The 16,535-nt window shown below is 52.3% G+C and overlaps 1 protein-coding gene across 1 annotated transcript; it reads right to left on the reverse strand.

Annotated features, from left to right (window-relative positions):
* Positions 1-828: 828 nt before the first annotated feature.
* On the reverse strand, positions 829-2,700 carry LOC133262310 (centrosome-associated protein CEP250-like). Its single transcript, XM_061441350.1, has 3 exons — positions 2,636-2,700; positions 1,798-1,991; positions 829-1,233 (listed from the first exon to the last, which is right to left on the reverse strand). Exons 1-3 carry the CDS (start codon positions 2,672-2,674, stop codon positions 1,035-1,037), a joined length of 432 nt encoding a protein of 143 aa, XP_061297334.1. The 5' UTR covers positions 2,675-2,700; the 3' UTR covers positions 829-1,034.
* Positions 2,701-16,535: the final 13,835 nt, after the last annotated feature.

Genomic DNA, 16,535 nt, shown 5'->3' on the forward strand with positions numbered 1-16,535 from the left:
GAACCCCTTCTAGCTCTTGTTTGTTCTTTTGGGGATGAGCTACCAAGGACTACAGCCAGGACTTAAAGGGCAGACTAACCATGATTTAAGCACGGCATGATGATGTTCTCTCTATTAGGGGGGAAAGGAAGAGAGAACAAGCCTGACGTTTCATTTCACTACTTGGTTTCTGCCTTTTTTTTTTTTTAATATCTCTACTGTGCAGTGTTTTCATGGTTCCATCCTCTAGAAGCCCACTGTGCCCTCTTGGAGGAATAATGCTCACATCAGACTGTCATTTTGTGTTTGAAGTCAGGACTAGTTTTCGCCTTGCAACGCTGACGTAAGACATGGCCACAAACAAAGTACCAGGAACAAGGGGACTGTTCCATATACTTCAAGCCCAAGGATACTTCCTCTATCAGCCATGAAAGAACGAAAGGAAGGAACAAAGTTTGCTTGGCTGCAGTCCCCAGCACTGTTAGGAGTCTTCTTCATGGTAGGCAGGAGTCTGGTAAGATCCCACTTCTTTGGTACCATGCCTTGGGGACCACCCAGCCTTTTGTTGAACTGAATCTGTGGCTGCATTTACTGTTCCAGCATAGTCCTATGACTTTTCATGTGCCTTCAAGTACAAGCCATTGGCTCTGCTGCCTGGCCTAGCAAGATGTGGCCTATGAGAGGGGCCTGCTGCCAGTTCTCACGCTCAGGCTATTACTCTTCTAAAGCCAAGCCACAAAGCTTGCTTGAAGAAGTCAGAAGCATATTGTTTCCTACCAGGGCTTGCAGGAGCTTGTTTACTTCCACTTCGTGATCAGTTTCCAGAAGCTTGAGAGTCTCGTCATGCTGCTGTTCTGCCTGCGAGAGCTGTTCTGCCATGGTCTTCCTTTCCTGCTGCATGAGATATCTCTCAGCTTCCAGCTTCCATCTAAGGCACTTCACTTCCCCTGCAAACGCAACAAATGGGAGGATTCAGAGTCTACGCAAGGGGTTCTGGCCTTACTAACCTAAAGCCATTTGAAGGTCAGTGGAGGAGGGAACTCTTTCCAGCTCCTTCACTTAGAAGCACTGCAGAAAGCCCGCTGGCCACGGGGGTCAAGGGAAGCAAAGCACATGAGGCTCTCACCTTGTATCAGTTCATTGGCCTGTGTGACTGTTTGAAGTTGGATTTCCAGCTGGCTCTTGGTGATCTCCAACTGCAGTATGTGCCGCTGAGCCTCAGATAGGCTGTTCTCCAGGGTCTCGTTCACTGACCTTCAAGTTGTGAATACAGAGAGAAATGAGTTTCTTGCTCCTGACACCCACAGGAAGTCACTCCAGTAAGAAGTGCCCTCCAGATTTTCAGCATGAGCCTCTAGACCTGAATTCTGAACATCCTGTGTCGAACGACTTACTAAGGAGAGGTCTATGTTCAAACACACAAACCAAGAAACCAAAACCAGAAAGAAGCTTCCGGTTTCAGTAAAGATCTCTATGGATGAGTTATTACTCAATGCAGAGCCAAGGTACCAGATACTGAAGAATTATATTGGCTTGCTTTGGACTTCACACAGGAATGTGCAAGGGGGCATAAACATGAGCCGAAGGCTCAGGAGACTTTTGTTAGCTGTAGCTGTCAGAAAAATAACATTCAAATCACAGTGTACTCCTTGCTTATGTTTTTTTTTTTTTTCTCAAGATTCTTCCATTTTCTGTCCATGGAAGGTGAAAATATCTGCAAAGCACACAGGATGCAATAAATCCTCAAGTAACGATTCCCACCTCTGTAATTACAGACCTTCAGTACCATCCTGCCTAGGGTCTCCTCCCTGCCTTTACCTGGCCTGTGTCAGCTGCTCTGAAAGGCCTTGTCTGTCCTGCTCCAAGGCTGACAGTTGCACCTCTAGGGCAGCCACCTTGCGCACCAGCAATTCCTTCTTGCTGGACATCCTGGCCAGAGTGTGCACTTGGCCAGAGGACTCTTGGAGCAGCTGCTCCAGATCAAGCTTGGTCGAATCTTGCTGGTGGTAAACCTGAAAACAGAGCAAAATACAGTTGTGTGCAGAGGCAGCGGTGCAACTTCTGAAGCAGTGGGCTGAGTAATAACTCCTGTACTGGGGGCTGAAAGTTTCAGGGCCTCTGCTGAGTAGTGCTCTAATACCCTGGGCTGGCAAAAGGCACTGGCACCATTAATGTGAAAGTGATGGGTAAAGCCATACTGGGTTGCCTGGGACAGAAGACAACTGAGAGAAGTGCACAACGGCTCTGCAAGCCATCAACACGTTTCCAAGAAGTAACCAAAGCCTTGCGACCTCCAGCACTACCAAGCGTCTCCTTGACAAAACCACGGCAGAATCCATCAGATGCAGCTTCACTGAGCCAAGCAGCCAAATGCCCACCCAGAGAGCTCTGGGACTTGTATCCTCTGTAGGAGGTCTGGCTTGGACAGGAAAATCCTCGACTTCAAGGAGCAGCTCCGCATCCCCTGTGTGTCTCTGACGTGCTCCCAGTTCAGCTCTCCCAATCGCAACGTGGTGGGGATCAACTACCCAAAGAGCCTGTGTGCTCTGACCACCATTTTTCAAGGAGAAGAACATTTTCCCTGCCTTCAGCTGCCAGAAACAGCACCTGGGATGATCTGGCTGTCACATCTCCCTCTCCCATAAGGTGACTGTACCTTCTTCAGTGCCTCCGTAAGCTCATGATCGTCCTGCATCAGCTGATTCCTGTGAAGGAGCAATTTCTCCAATTAAGTTTTTCCTGTGAAAACGTTCTCCTTTCTAAAACTAAGATACAAGCTATGTCCAAGATACGGCAGTTGGAATGATTTCCAACAGCTTTCTATGTACACTTAAAGAATGTGGGAATTTTCTGATTAGAGCTGCAGCACTCTTTGCCAGGAGCTGTGCTGTGTGTCAGTAGGGAGCCAGACCTGCCCAGGTGCTCCCTTCACCTTTCTATGCTACTCATGATAAGCGTGCCAAAGTTGTTATCTTTATGGTGGGCCTCCTTAAGCCCAGCAGTGCTCAGCCCTGCCCAGAGAAAGCTTTAAAACTCACAGGTGCCCATGGTCACGATGCACTCTCTCCAGTGCCTGCTGCTGCTCCACCTTTTCCTTCAGCTGCAGTTCAGTCTTATGCTGAGGCAGACTGCAAGTTTCTTGCTTCTGTGTTAGATTTTGCTGTAGGTCCTCCTTGATTTTCCTAAGCTTGGCACAGTCACTGCAGAGACAAGGCTTAGTCAGCAGAGAAAGAGAAAAAGCAGCAGAGCACACAGCTGGGGAGACTGGCAAGGCAGCGAACGCGAATGGCAAAGCTAGAAAGAAACCAGCTCAGCTGGCTAAGGAAAGGGAAAGTTTCAAGCTAACTGAGGCATTAGCAGCTGAGCCTGTTCCATTATTAGAAGGTTTTGCTGCAGGTCATCCTTGATTTTCCTAAGCTTGGCACAGTCACGGCAGAGACAAGGCTTAGTCAGAAGAATGAAGAGGCCTGAACAGTCACGAATCCCATTTTCATCATGCCAGGATGGAGCTGTGGGCAGCACAGTAAGGAAAAATTTCCTCTTCCCCTCACAAGATAACTGAAGAGGGAAGATGTAAGGAAGGCAGGCATTTGCCTTCATTCACTGAGAAGCAGTGGCTAGGAAAGGGCACCTAAAGAACAAGCACTCCGAGAATCAGCATGTCGAGAGGGAGGACTCTTGTATTCCAACAGCACGCTGAATCTCCTGGTCCTGCCTCAGCATTCACAGTAGAGCATGAAAAGCTGTGACAGAGGGATGCTAAAGTGCCAAACAGGCATACACGAGGTAGGGCAGGTGATTTCTTTGCCCGTAACACCTCTGAACTCTTAGAATTGGGAGCAGATTGCTTCTAGAACACAGGAAGAGGAGGAAACACTCACCTTCTGGGTGCATCTGTCAGAGCCTGCAGGTGCTGCTGCTCCCTGGATGACCTGCATTCCTCCTCCAATTGCTCAAGTCTTTGATGCAGCCTCTTGCACTCCTCTTCCTGCTGTCTGCACTTGTGCTGCAGCATGCTGATGGTGTCCTTGGCATAAAGCTTTTCTCCTAGGGCCTGCAAGCGATAGGCAGGGAAGGAGCATAAACAAGCAATCTAGAGCCATTCTTCACTGCAGTGAGCAGGGAAGATGGCTCCAGATACGTGCGAGAAGAAGCAAGCAGAGAGAAGGCCAAAGGTCTGATGATGTGGTGGAGGTCTGTTGCAGAATGACTCTAAGAGCAGAACCATAGAGTTCTGGAGGACTGTGCAAGCAAGGCAGGGGGTGGCCCCCACAGGTGGCCGGAGACCGGACCTGGGAGGAGAATGTGGAGGAAGCTGTGGGGGCTAACCAATACTGTTGTGCCAAGAAGGAGTGGCTGAATACCACTCCTATATATGTGTGAACTGCGTCACAAATAAAGGAGAAGTTGCTTATCACTCATATTGGGTTGGCTTGTCTGCTTCTCCTCGCCGCTTACAGAGGTCAAGGAGAAAAAACAGCAGAGCACAGAGTTGATGAGACTGGCAAGGCAGTGCAAGACCAAGAATGGGAAGGCTAGAAAGAAACCAGCTCATTCTTCTCCAAAGACAACCACAGAACGGAACAGGCAGTGTAGCCCTGTCCTGAGACCTGGGTCAAGCTTTACTGCTTCAGCAATAAAGCACGCTTTCACGCTGACAGAGAGCAGATTTAGATTAGACATTAGGAAGAAGTTCTACCCTGTGACCATGGTGAGGCCCTGATGCAGGTTGCCCAGAGAAGCTTGGACAGGGCTTCTAGTGGAAGGGTCCCTGCTCGTGGCAGGGGTTGGAACTGGAGGAGCTTTAAGGTCCCTTCTAACACAAACCACTCTGGGATTCTAAGATCCTTGATGGGATTTTTCTGGCCTGCCGTCTTTAGTTGGCAGCCCGCACGCTCACCCCTCGTACTTCCAGCTGCTTCTCTAACGCTTCGCACTGCTTCCAGTACTTCAGTACCTGGATAGGTACACGGAGTGAGGGGGAGCTTGTACCAGACACGGCTCCTTCTGCAGCTTTTCCCCACGCCCCAGCACTGCCCATTTCCCCCCCTGCACAGGTCCCTCCTCGCCGCCGCTCGACCCCTCCCGCGCTTCCAGCCCCTGCTCGGTACCGCACGACGGCGCTCGCAGCCCCGCGTGTGCGCGGAGGTGCGGGACAGGCGGAGCGGGCGGCTCCACAGGCGGCAGCGGCGGGGCCAGCAGCGTGCCTGGGCTGCCCCCCGCTCTCACCTTCGCCGTCGGGTGCCGCACCACCTCGTCTCCACAGCGCTGCTCCTCCTCCAAGCTCTGCAGCCGCCGCTGCGTGGCCTGGCCCTGGGCCGCCATCGACGCGGGGCTCCTCCTGCCCGCACCGGCAGCCGGGCGCGCTCGGACACTGACCCTGGGGTCGCTGCTCGCTACTCTCTCGCTTATCGCTCGCTGCGGTGTTGCCGCTGTCAGAGCCGCCCACAGCTCTGCCGAGGCGCTGTTACGCCGCGCTATAGAACGCGCTGCACTAGGCACCGGCCCCGACGCAGTTGAGGGGCTATTGTGTCGAAAGCGGGCTCGCTCCCCCGACGCCGCACACGCTCGAGATGCTCTTTAACTCCTCTTTGCGCAGCGGTGGGTGCCACGTGCAGTTCCTCAGGGCCAGCACACCCTCAGTCTGCCAGCTATCCCCTTTGATGCATGTCGAACAGGGACAAGCGGTGTATCGCAGTATCACAGTATGCTAGAGATCGGAAGGGACCTCAAAAGATCACCTAGTCCAATCCCCCTGCCGGAGCAGGAACACCTAGATAAGGTTACACAGGAACGTGTCCAGGCGAGTTTTGAATGTCCCCAGGGAAGGAGACTCCACGACCTCCCTGGGCAGCCTGTTCCAGTGTTCCGTCACCCTCACTGAGAAGAAGTTTCTTCCCTGTAAGGGACAGGCTGGAGCTGCACATACAGGCTCTTATTCTGGCTTTGTCTAAAGACACAGGAAGGAAAGCAGGCTTGTCAGGAAACATTGGTTTTTCCAAACTCCAGATGCTCATGAAGAAATGCAACAAACATGTACAGAAAAGTGGGCTCAGACCCCTTTCCTTTGCCCAGACTAGTCTGTAGGGGGATTCACTCACTCAAATGCCACCCATTTTACTGGGAGATGACTAGGAGTTTGTGGTAGCTTCAGTCACAGCTGGGCCTCGGCCTGCATCCTGGTTAGACATGACCAAGAGGTGCCTGATGAACCGAGAGCTGTGCTGCAAGCAGGTGCCAGCAGGTGGTATGCTCACAGCAGAGCAGACCTGTTGAACTCCCTGACAGAGGCTGTTGTAAATACAGCAGGTCTAGATGGGGTCAGGAGGAGGCTCTGGAAGTTCTCACCAGCTGGAAAAGGGAGGGATCCTGGGGATCCTGAGCCTGGGGAGGGATCATGCAAGCCTACCCCTCTCAGGCTTTCTTCTCTGGCTGTGCTCTCACAGGCACTGTTACATACAGGACACTAGCCCACACATGTAAGCCATGCAGCTGCCCTCACATGACCAGTGTTTTCCCACTTCTCCATTTACAGGGACTCCAAAACTCACTTATGGACAGTTTGATAAGTACAGCGCAGTTCTCGCTTCTTTTTTTGGACTGACAGCAGAAAATAGGCATTCAACAGCAAAACCAACAGAACAGCTTGCATTTCCCACTAGGAGCTCAAACTTCTGCCTATGAATGCCACATGAGTAGGAGCTCAAATCTAGTACGGAAAGCAAGCACATATCGATGGAATTATTGAACCTTTTCCTCTCTTCTGGTTTGCAGCATGAACAGGACAGGCTGCAAGCAGTTAAAGAAACACTGGCATAGGAGAAAAATCTTCTTCAGGTATCAGTGACAGCCTCTGAAACCCCCGCAAATACAGCAACAGGCAGGAATACTGCCTCGAGCAAGAGCTGCAAACAACACTGTCTGCCTTAAAAATTAAAAATGAGGAAGTGGAAATGCAGAGGGAGAAAATGCAGATGCTGCAGAAAGAGGCAGTACAGGCAAAAGCCTTGCAGCAGTCTCTCACTCGTGACTGCCAACCTGTCAGAGTAGGAGGGACAAATGAAGCTGTACTGGGAACACATGAGAATGCTGGAAAAGCAGACAGAAACGCGTGAAACTGCTCTCAGTCAGGTTATTAAGGGATTTAACAGAGAAAACCAGAAGATGGCATCCCAGGAAAAAAAGACACAAGACCTGGAAAAGCAGTGAGAACTGCTGGGAACTTGTGTTGGCAAGGTCAGCAAAGAGCTGGAGGAGAGAGACCAGGAGATCAAATTCCAGTAGGTGGTGGAGCCACCCAGCCGCTTGCTGGGACCTTGACAGTAATTCCCTCTGGAGATCGAGTCTGACATGGTGCTTAAGACGGAAACAGACACTTGGAGACCTTATGGAGCAGTACTTCAGGAAGTTAGGAAAAGTTGAGGCAGCGTAAAATGGGGCACTCACCCAGCAGCAGTGCTATATGTGGAAGGGCATCATGTTTATAGATTTTAGGTTTTGTCTCATTTGACAGGAATTTATAGCTCTAAATAAACCTCCCTCCTCATCTTCTGATCAATAAGCTCGAGGTCAGTCAGCCATTTCATACAAAGCAGGTTTTCAGACCTCATTCCCTATCCCCTGTTTTGCAATCACTGCTTCACAAGATGCTATCCCCAGTCCTCGGTATTTTGGCTTTTGCCTAGATTTTTAACGATCCTTCAGCTATGTTAAAATACATGAAGCTGAATGCATCTCAGTTGAGGCTTCCACTGTATTTGGGACGATTATCTAGACAGTTTTCATAGTCAAGAGAGAAACGCAAGATACAAACTAGAACTGTAGAAAGTCACACTTAACAATGATCTGGCAAATCAGATCAGTCAGCTGATCGGAGCTAGCCTAGCTAGAGCCGCAGCCGGCACACTTCAGCGACCACGAGGGTCAACGGAGATTAGGAAAATCAGAGGGGATAGCGCAGAGACATCGCGATTCGCGACATCTCCCGATCCCCGAAGCCCCAGCAGCCCTTGCGAGAGAGGGGCTGACGTGGCGGGGGGCTGACCACCAGGCGCAGGGAGGAACAAGCAGGTCGTGTTGCTGACCCTGTTGCTGGTGTCCGACTGCTGACCAATATGGTCGCCTCCAGACAGAGAGCTTGCAGTAAGAAGACTGCAGCAACTCAGACAGAGACCCCGTCCCAAACCGTGGCTGTTCAGGTCTCTGGGTGCAGGGAGCGCCAGAGCCTGCTGCTGCCGGGGGAGGGAGGACAGCATTCCACCTGCGGGAGGTGTGAGCAGGTAGAAGATCTGCTTAGCCTGGTGGCAAAACTTAAGGGGGAGGTTGAGACGCTGAGGACCATCAGGGAGTGTGAAAGGGAGATCGACTGGTGGAGTAACTCCCTGGCGTGCCAGTCGGAACGGTTCCAGGGAGATACCCCCCGAAAGGGGAAGGACCCCCTGCCTTCTCACACAGAGGGGGATGGCCCGAGACAGCCCCTGCCCTGTAGCTGTTGCGCAGAGGTAGGGGACCAAAAAGACGACGAGGGTTGGAAGCGAGTTCCAGTTCGGCGTCGTGGGAAACCCTCCCCCCTTCCTGCCCTGCTTCCCCAGGTGTCCCTCCGTAATAGGTTCCAGGCCCTGGATCTTGAAGGAGAGGTAGGTGAGGATGTGGTGCAAGGCCAGCCCACAAGGCCACACAGGAAAAGGGGGTCGACTTTGCACCTCAAGACTGCCTCTGATAAGAAAGAAAGAAGGGTCATTGTAGTAGGCGATTCCCTTCTGAGAGGAACAGAGGGCCCGATATGCAGAGTTGACCCTCATCATAGGGAAGTGTGTAGTCTGCCTGGAGCCCAGATCAGGGATATCACCAGGGCGCTCCCCAACCTGGTGCACCCGACAGACTACTACCCGCTGCTGGTCTTCCAGACAGGTGGGGGGGAAGCTGCTTCCCGCAGTCTGAGGGGGATGAAGAAAGACTACAGGGCCTTGGGGCGGATGGTCAAAGAGTCTGGGGCTCAGGTGATCTTCTCCTCACTCCTTCCATCTTCCACTGATGATGTGGGAAGGAATGGGGAGATTCAGTCCATAAACGATTGGCTTCGAGACTGGTGCTGCAGGCAGGGCTTTGGATTCTTTGATAACGGCTGGTTTTATAGGGCACCAGTCTGGACAATGACGTGAGAAAGGTTTGTCTCACAGAGGCAAAAGGATGCTGGGGCACGAATTAGCAGGGCTCATTTGGAGAGCTTTAAACTAGATTCGAAGGGGGATGGGGTTGTAGCTGGGCTTGCCCCAGTGGGGCAGCACTCCAGAACTGATGAAGACTGGGAGGCCTCCTATAATCCTAGGGTGAAATCGGTGTGCTCAGCTCGCTCCCTGGAATGTCTGTACACCAATGCGCGCAGCATGGGAAATAAGCAGGAGGAGTTGGAAACCTGTGTTAAGTCAGGAGACTGTGATCTGGTGCCAATTACAGAGACGTGCTGGGACAGCTCACATGACTGGAATATAGTCATGGAGGGCTATGTCCTTTTCAGGAAAGACAGGCCAGCCAGGAGGGGTGGTGGGCTTGCTCTTTATGTGCGGGAGCAACTACAATGCACCGAGTTCTGTCCAGGGACAGATGACGAGCGAGTTGAGAGTCTGTGGGTGAGAATTAAGGGTCAGGCTGGCAGGGGCGATACTGTTGTGGGTGTCTGTTACAGACCACCAGATCGGGGTGAGGAAGTTGCCGAGGCCTTCTACAGGCAGCTGAGAGCGGCCTCACAGTCACGGGCCGTGGTCGTCGTGGGGGATTTTAACTTCCCTGATGTTTGCTGGAAGGACCACTCGGCAACCCAGCCACAGTCCTGGCGAGAAGGGTCAAGGACAGCAAAAAGAGCTTTTTCAAATACATGGCAGATAAAACTAACACCAGAGGCAATGTAGGCCCACTGATGAATGGGATGGGTGCCCGGGTGACAGAAGATACAGAGATGGCAGAGTTACTGAATGCCTTCTTTGTCTCTGTCTACTTTGCTGCAGGCAGTCCTGAAGAGCCCTGTACCCCTGAGACCTTAGATGAAGTCAGGTCGACGGAGTGGTTTGCCTTAGTCGATGAGGAATGGGTTAGAGACCAGTTGAGCAATCTGGACATCCATAAACCCATGGGTCCAGATGGGATGCACCCGCGGGTGTTGAGGGAACTGGCGGAAGTCATTGCTAGACCACTCTCCATCATCTTTACTGAGTCTTGGGAAACGGGAGAGGTGCCTGAGGACTGGAGGAAAGCAAATGTCACTCCAGTCTTCAAAAAGGGCAAGAAGGAGGACCCGGGTAACTATAGACCGGTCAGCCTCACCTCCATCCCTGGGAAAGTGATGGAACACCTTATCCTCGGTGCCATCTTAAGGCATATCAAGGATAAGAGGGTTATGAGGGGCAGTCAACATGGCTTCACCAAGGGGAAATCATGCTTGACCAATCTCTTAGCCTTTTATGAGGAAATAACACGGTGGATGGATGATGGCAGAGCGGTGGATGTGGTCTACCTTGACTTCAGCAAAGCATTTGACACAGTCTCCCACAGCATCCTCACAGCTAAAATGAGGAAGTGTGGTCTGGATGATCAGGTAGTGAGGTGGACTGTGAACTGGCTGAAGGAGACAAGCCAGAGAGCTGTAGTCTATGGGGCGGAGTCTAGTTGGAGGCCTGTAACTAGTGGAGTGCCTCAAGGGTCAGTACTGGGACCGGTATTATTTAATATATTCATCAATGATTTAGATGAGGGAATTGAGTGTACTATCAGCAAGTTTGCTGACGACACTGAGCTGGGAGGAGTGGCTGACATGCCAGAAGGCTGTGCTGCCATCCAGCGAGACCTGGACAGGCTGGAGAGTTGGGCAGGGAATAACTTGATGAAATATAACAAGGGAAAGTGTAGAGTCCTGCATCTGGGCAGGAACAACCCCAGGTTCCAGTATAGGTTGGGGAACGACCTGTTAGCAGTGTAGGGGAGAGGGACCTGGGGGTTCTAGAGGACGACAGGGTGACCGCTCACCCAGCGCGCCGCCACACGTCTTCACCCGAAAGTCTTCCAGGGTCTTCAGGAAGGCATCGAACCGCTTCAGCCGCCACAACGACTCCATGGCGCGGCCCGGAAACAAACTCGCCTTCCGGGCCGGGGCCGCCCCTGCCCCGGCTCCGCCCCGACGGGCAGCGCGGCCTGGAGCAGGCGGGGATGGGCAGGGTGTTACCGGATGCTCCGGGGAGGGGAGGGAAGGGAAGGGCTGAGTTTCGCTGCCCCCTCGTACGCTCCTGCCTCTGCTGCCAACGGGCCCGAGCCTCTGAGGGGCACCCGAGAGACAGCGGGACAGGGCCCGAGGCCGAGGCCCGGCGGCTTTCACGCGACACCCTCCTGCCCATCACCCGTCCGTCGCCGCCGCCTCTGGAGGCTGCGGGGCTCGTTCCTAACGCCCCTTGAAGAAAATCCGAGCAGCCACAGAGCTGAAGCACATCCCCTCGGGAGAGCATCAGCGCGCCCTGTGCTGGAGCTGCGAGGGAGGGAGGGAAGGAAGAACCCCACTTTCTTGCCGCACTTTCCATCGCTGCCGGGTGTGCGTTCCCGGCCTCATTTTGATAACGCTTCCATTGCCCTGCTTCCTCAAGGGAATGGCTGGGAACTCCAGAGGCTAAAGCAGTGGTTTACTGTGAGGATGGAGGCACGGACCCCGAGGTAGAGCGCAAGCTGGATCGTTTATTGCAAAGATTACACGATATTTGTATGCTTCCAAGCAATCAGCCAAGCACATCTGTCTTTGCCTTGTGGTTACATCAGGTGAAAGGCCTGTCTGATTTTCTTATCGACATCCTCTTTCCAGTTCCAACGTCCTTGTTCCTTGCCAGTTCCAACATCTTCCAAGTACCAGTCAGGGACCGGTCACTCTTAATTGCCTACTGTAGTTCCTCCTTCCCATGGTCTCTGACAGTTTCGATACATTCCACCCCCCACAGCTTACTTGTGCAAGCAAAAATCTAGCACAGTCTTTCCCCAAGCTACGTATTTACCTACCGCTTGCTTCTGCCAGCTGAGCAAGCGCAGAACGTCTCGTATTAAAAATCATGAGAAAATTCCAAACCCTCCACCTTACACTCCCAGAGGGATGACCTTGGCCTGTGTCCTGGGTTCAGCAGTAGCAGTCATTTTTCTCCTTCTTGGTAGCTGGTGCAGTGCTGTGTTTTGACTTCCAGCCTGGGAACAGAGCTCATAATACCGATGGTTTTGGTTGTTGCTAAGTGATGTTTACCCTGACCAAGGACTTTGTGAGGCTCATGCTCTGCCAGGGAGGAGGGGAAGCTGGGAGGAAGCAGAGACGGGGCACCTGACCCAAGCTAGCCAAAGAGGTATTCCATACCACAGCACGTCACGCCCAGGGCGGGGGTAACTGGGAGTTTCCCGGAAGGACACGGGGTCTTCTGGGTCGGACTCATTTCTTGGCCGGTGGTATTGTATTCTCTTCCCTTGTTATTCTCTCTTACCATTGTTGTCGGTGGTGGTAGCGGTGGTGATTTGTGTTGTACATGGGTTGCTGGACTGTTCTTGTCTCAACCCGTGGGAGTTGCACTCTTTTGATCCTCCTCCCCGTTCCTCGGGGAGCGGGGAAGGGGAGAGCCCCGGGTGGGCGGGCGCTTGATTGCTCTCAGCCCAGCACCACTCACTGGGAGTGAGTGAACAAGCTGTCTGGCTAGGGTTTAAACCACGACAGTTTTTTTTGGCGCCCAACGTGGGGCACGAGGGGTTGAGATAACAACAGATCTGACCAGATCCGTAGTCACTCGTCACAATACTGATTCATGGATGGTGGCAAATGCCCTGTGGGGGTGGGTGGTTGAAGCAATGGAAGCAGAGCAACTGGCAACGCAGAGGTAAACCCATCTGGGCTGCTGCACTGTGGAAAGATATTGCTGCCTGGGTGCAGAACCTGGTGGTGAAGGTACGTCATGTAGATGCCCATGTACCCAAGAGTCGGGCCACTGAGGAACACCAGAACAACCAACAAGTGGATAAAGCGGCTAAGATTGAAGTGGCTCAGATGGACTTAGATTGGCAACATAAAGGTGAATTATTTTTGGCCCGGTGGGCCCATGACACTTCAGACCATCAGGGCAGAGATGCAACATACAGATGGGCCCGTGATCGAGGGGTGGACTTAACAATGGACACTATTGCCCAGGTTATTCATGAGTGTGAAACATGTGCTGCAATTAAACAAGCCAAGCGGTTAAAGCCTCTTTGGTATGGAGGACTATGGTTGAAGTATAAACACGGGGAGGCCTGGCAGATTACCTGTATCACACTGCCACCAACCCGCCAAGGCAAGCGCCATGTGCTTACCGTGGTGGAAGCAACCACCCGGTGGCTGGAAACATACGCTGTGCCCCATGCCACTGCCCGGAACACTATCCTGGGCCTTGAGAAACAGATTTTGTGGCGACACGGCACCCCAGAGAGAATTGAGTCAGACAATGGGACTCATTTCCGGAATAACCTTCTAGATCTTTGGGCCAAAGAGCATGGCATTGAGTGGGTATATCACATCCCCTACCATGCACTAGCTTCCGGGAAAATCGAAGGGTACAGTGGGCTGTTAAAAACTACACTGAGAGCAATGGGTGGGGGAACTTCCAAGTATTGGGATACACACTTACCAAAGGCCACCTGGTTGGTCAACACCAGAGGATCTGTCAACAGGGCTGGCCCAGCCCAGTCAGAACTTTTACATATTGTAGAGGGGGACAAAGTTCCCGTGGTGCATATGAAGAATTTGCTGGGGAAGACAGTCTGGGTTATTCCCGCTTCAGGTAAAGGCAAACCCACTCGTGGGATTGCTTTTGCTCAGGGACCTGGATATACTTGGTGGGTAATGCGGGAAGATGGGAAAGTCCGATGTATACCTCAAGGGGATTTGATTTTAGGGGAAAACAGCCAGTGAACTCAATTGTATGCTGTTGCCCGCTGTGTAATACTTCTGTAGCCCATCAACTAGATGTCTTCAGGTCACCAGCGACTGGCCCTGACTTCCCGCCAACCATCATCCCAACAGAGAATGAACTTTGATAGAACCTGATGAGTTCTGCAGTAAAGGAACGACCAGCATCAGCAGGCAACGATCCAATACTGCACACAGCCTTTCCTGCCCTGAAAGATTGTTACAAGAGATGGAACATGACATCATGGACCGAATGGACTCGGCAGCATTATAGGGATTGGTCCATGCACTAAGAAAATGATCTCTTTCTCTTGGTCTGTGTGTATATGTATGTTGTCCTGGGTTCAGCAGTAGCAGTCATTTTTCTCCTTGGTAGCTGGTGCAGTGCAGTGTTTTGACTTTCAGCCTGGGAACAGAGCTGATAACAATGATGTTTTGGTTTGGCCAAGGACTTTGTGAGCCTCATGCTCTGCCAGGGAGGAGGGGAAGGCGGGAGGAAGCAGAGACGGGACGCCTGACCCAAGCTAGCCAAAGAGGTATTCCATACCGCAGCACGTCATGGCCAGGATGTAACTGGGAGTTAGCCGGAAGGGCTGAGACTGCGGGGTTGGAGGAGGTATGGGTCGGGGCTTGGTCGGGCTGGGGGGGGTGAGTTACCGGTTGGCTGGTGGTGAGGTGACGTATTGTCTCCCCTTGTTATTTCCTTTATCATTGTTATTATTGGTAGTAGCAGTAGTGATCTGTGTTATACCTTAGTTACTGTTTTTATCTCAACCCGTGGGAGTTGCATTCTTTTCGATTCTCCTCTCCGTCCCTCCAGGAGTAGGGGGAGGGAAAGAAGGGGGGAGTGAGTGAACGAGTTACCTGACTGGGTTTAAACCACGAGAGATGTATATACATCTGGGAGAGCGATGGTATATTGAAAATGTGGGATCTGAGCATGACGAGAATGGTATGGAATAAGGGGTGGATAATGTCCTGGGTTCAGCAGTAGCAGTCATTTTTCTCCTTCTTGGTAGCTGGTGCAGTGCTGTGTTTTGACTTCCAGCCTGGGAACAGTGCTGATAATACCGATGTTTTTGGTTGTTGCTAAGTGATGTTTACCCTGACCAAGGACTTTGTGAGGCTCATGCTCTGCCAGGGAGGAGGGGAAGGCGGGAGGAAGCAGAGATGGGATGCCTGACCCAGACTAGCCAAAGAGCTATTCCATACCACAGCTCGTCATGCCCAGGGTGTAACTGGGAGTTACCCGGAAGGACACGGGGTCTTCTGGGTGGGACTCGTTTCTCAGCGGGTGGTATTGTATTCTCTTCCCTTGTTATTTTCTCTTCCCATTGTTGTCGGTGGCGGTAGCGGTGGTGATTTGTGTTGTACATGGGTTGCTGGACTGTTCTTGTCTCAACCCGTGGGAGTTGCACTCTTTTGATCCTCCTCCCCGTTCCTCCGGGAGCAGGGAAGGGGAGAGCCCCGGGGAGGGGGGGGGGGGGGGGGGGGGGGGGCGGCAGTGGGCCTCACTTGCTTCCACCCCGGCACCACTCACTGGGAGTGAGCGAACAAGCTGTCTGGCTAGGGTTTAAACAACGACAGCCTGTTCAGGGCGCTGGCTGGCAGAATACCTTGGGAAACATTACTGAAGGACAAAGGGGTCCAGGAAGGCTGGATCCTCTTCAAGACTTAAAGCCTCAAGGCATAGGAGCAGGCGGTCCCTATGTGCCACAAATCAACCAGCGGGGGAGAAACAAGCCTGGCTCAACAGGGAGATGTTGCTGGAACTCAGGGAAGAAGAGGCTTTATCCCCTGTGGAAGAAGGGACTGTCACCCCAGGAGAAGTACAGGGATGTTGTTAGGTCTGTAGGGAGAAAAGTAGAAAGGCACAGATGGAAACTAAATCTGGCCACTGCCATAAAAGCTAATGAAAAGTACTTTTACAAATACATTAGCAATGAAAGGAGGGCCAAGGAGAACCTCCATTCTCTATTGGATACTAGGGGCAACCTAGTGACTGAGGATGGGAGAAAGGCTGTGGTGGTTAATGCTGCCTTTGCCTCAGGCTTAATAGTCACACCAGCCATCCTCAGGGTACTCGCTTCCCTGAGCCGGATGGCAGTGATGAAGAGCTGACTGGAGTCCCCATAACGCAGGAAGAAATGGTTAGCGACCTCCTGCTCCTCTTAGATGTACACAAATCTGTGGGTCAGGAGTACCCACGGGAGCTGGCAGAGGAGCTTGCCAAGCCACTCTCCATCATCTGTCAGCAGTCCTGGTCCAGTGGGCAGGTCCCAAAGGACTGGAGACTGGCCAGCGAGGCACCCCTCTATAAAAAAGGGCAGGAAGGAAAACCACTTGCTTCTCCATACTGAATGACTGCAGAATGTCTTCTATTAAGAAACAAAAAAGGAAAGTCGGGAGTCCCTGCCCACATGTAAACTACTTCTAAATGTCAAGAGAACAAATCCACCCCTCTGTCCCACAGCAGTAAAAGACGATGATTCTGGGAAGGATAGAGGACAGGAACCATGTGGTGCTACAGCTGCTCAGGAAGTGAGAGCTTTCTGGCTCCTCCCCTGGTTCTGCAAGTCAGGTCATTGATGCCTGCAGCGTGCATAGG

Source organism: Pezoporus flaviventris, unplaced genomic scaffold, assembly GCF_033815535.1.
Source record: "Pezoporus flaviventris isolate CSIRO_AGI_PZ_B2104156 unplaced genomic scaffold, CSIRO_AGI_Pfla_v1 ptg000213l, whole genome shotgun sequence".
Taxonomy (NCBI): Eukaryota; Metazoa; Chordata; class Aves; order Psittaciformes; family Psittacidae; genus Pezoporus; species Pezoporus flaviventris.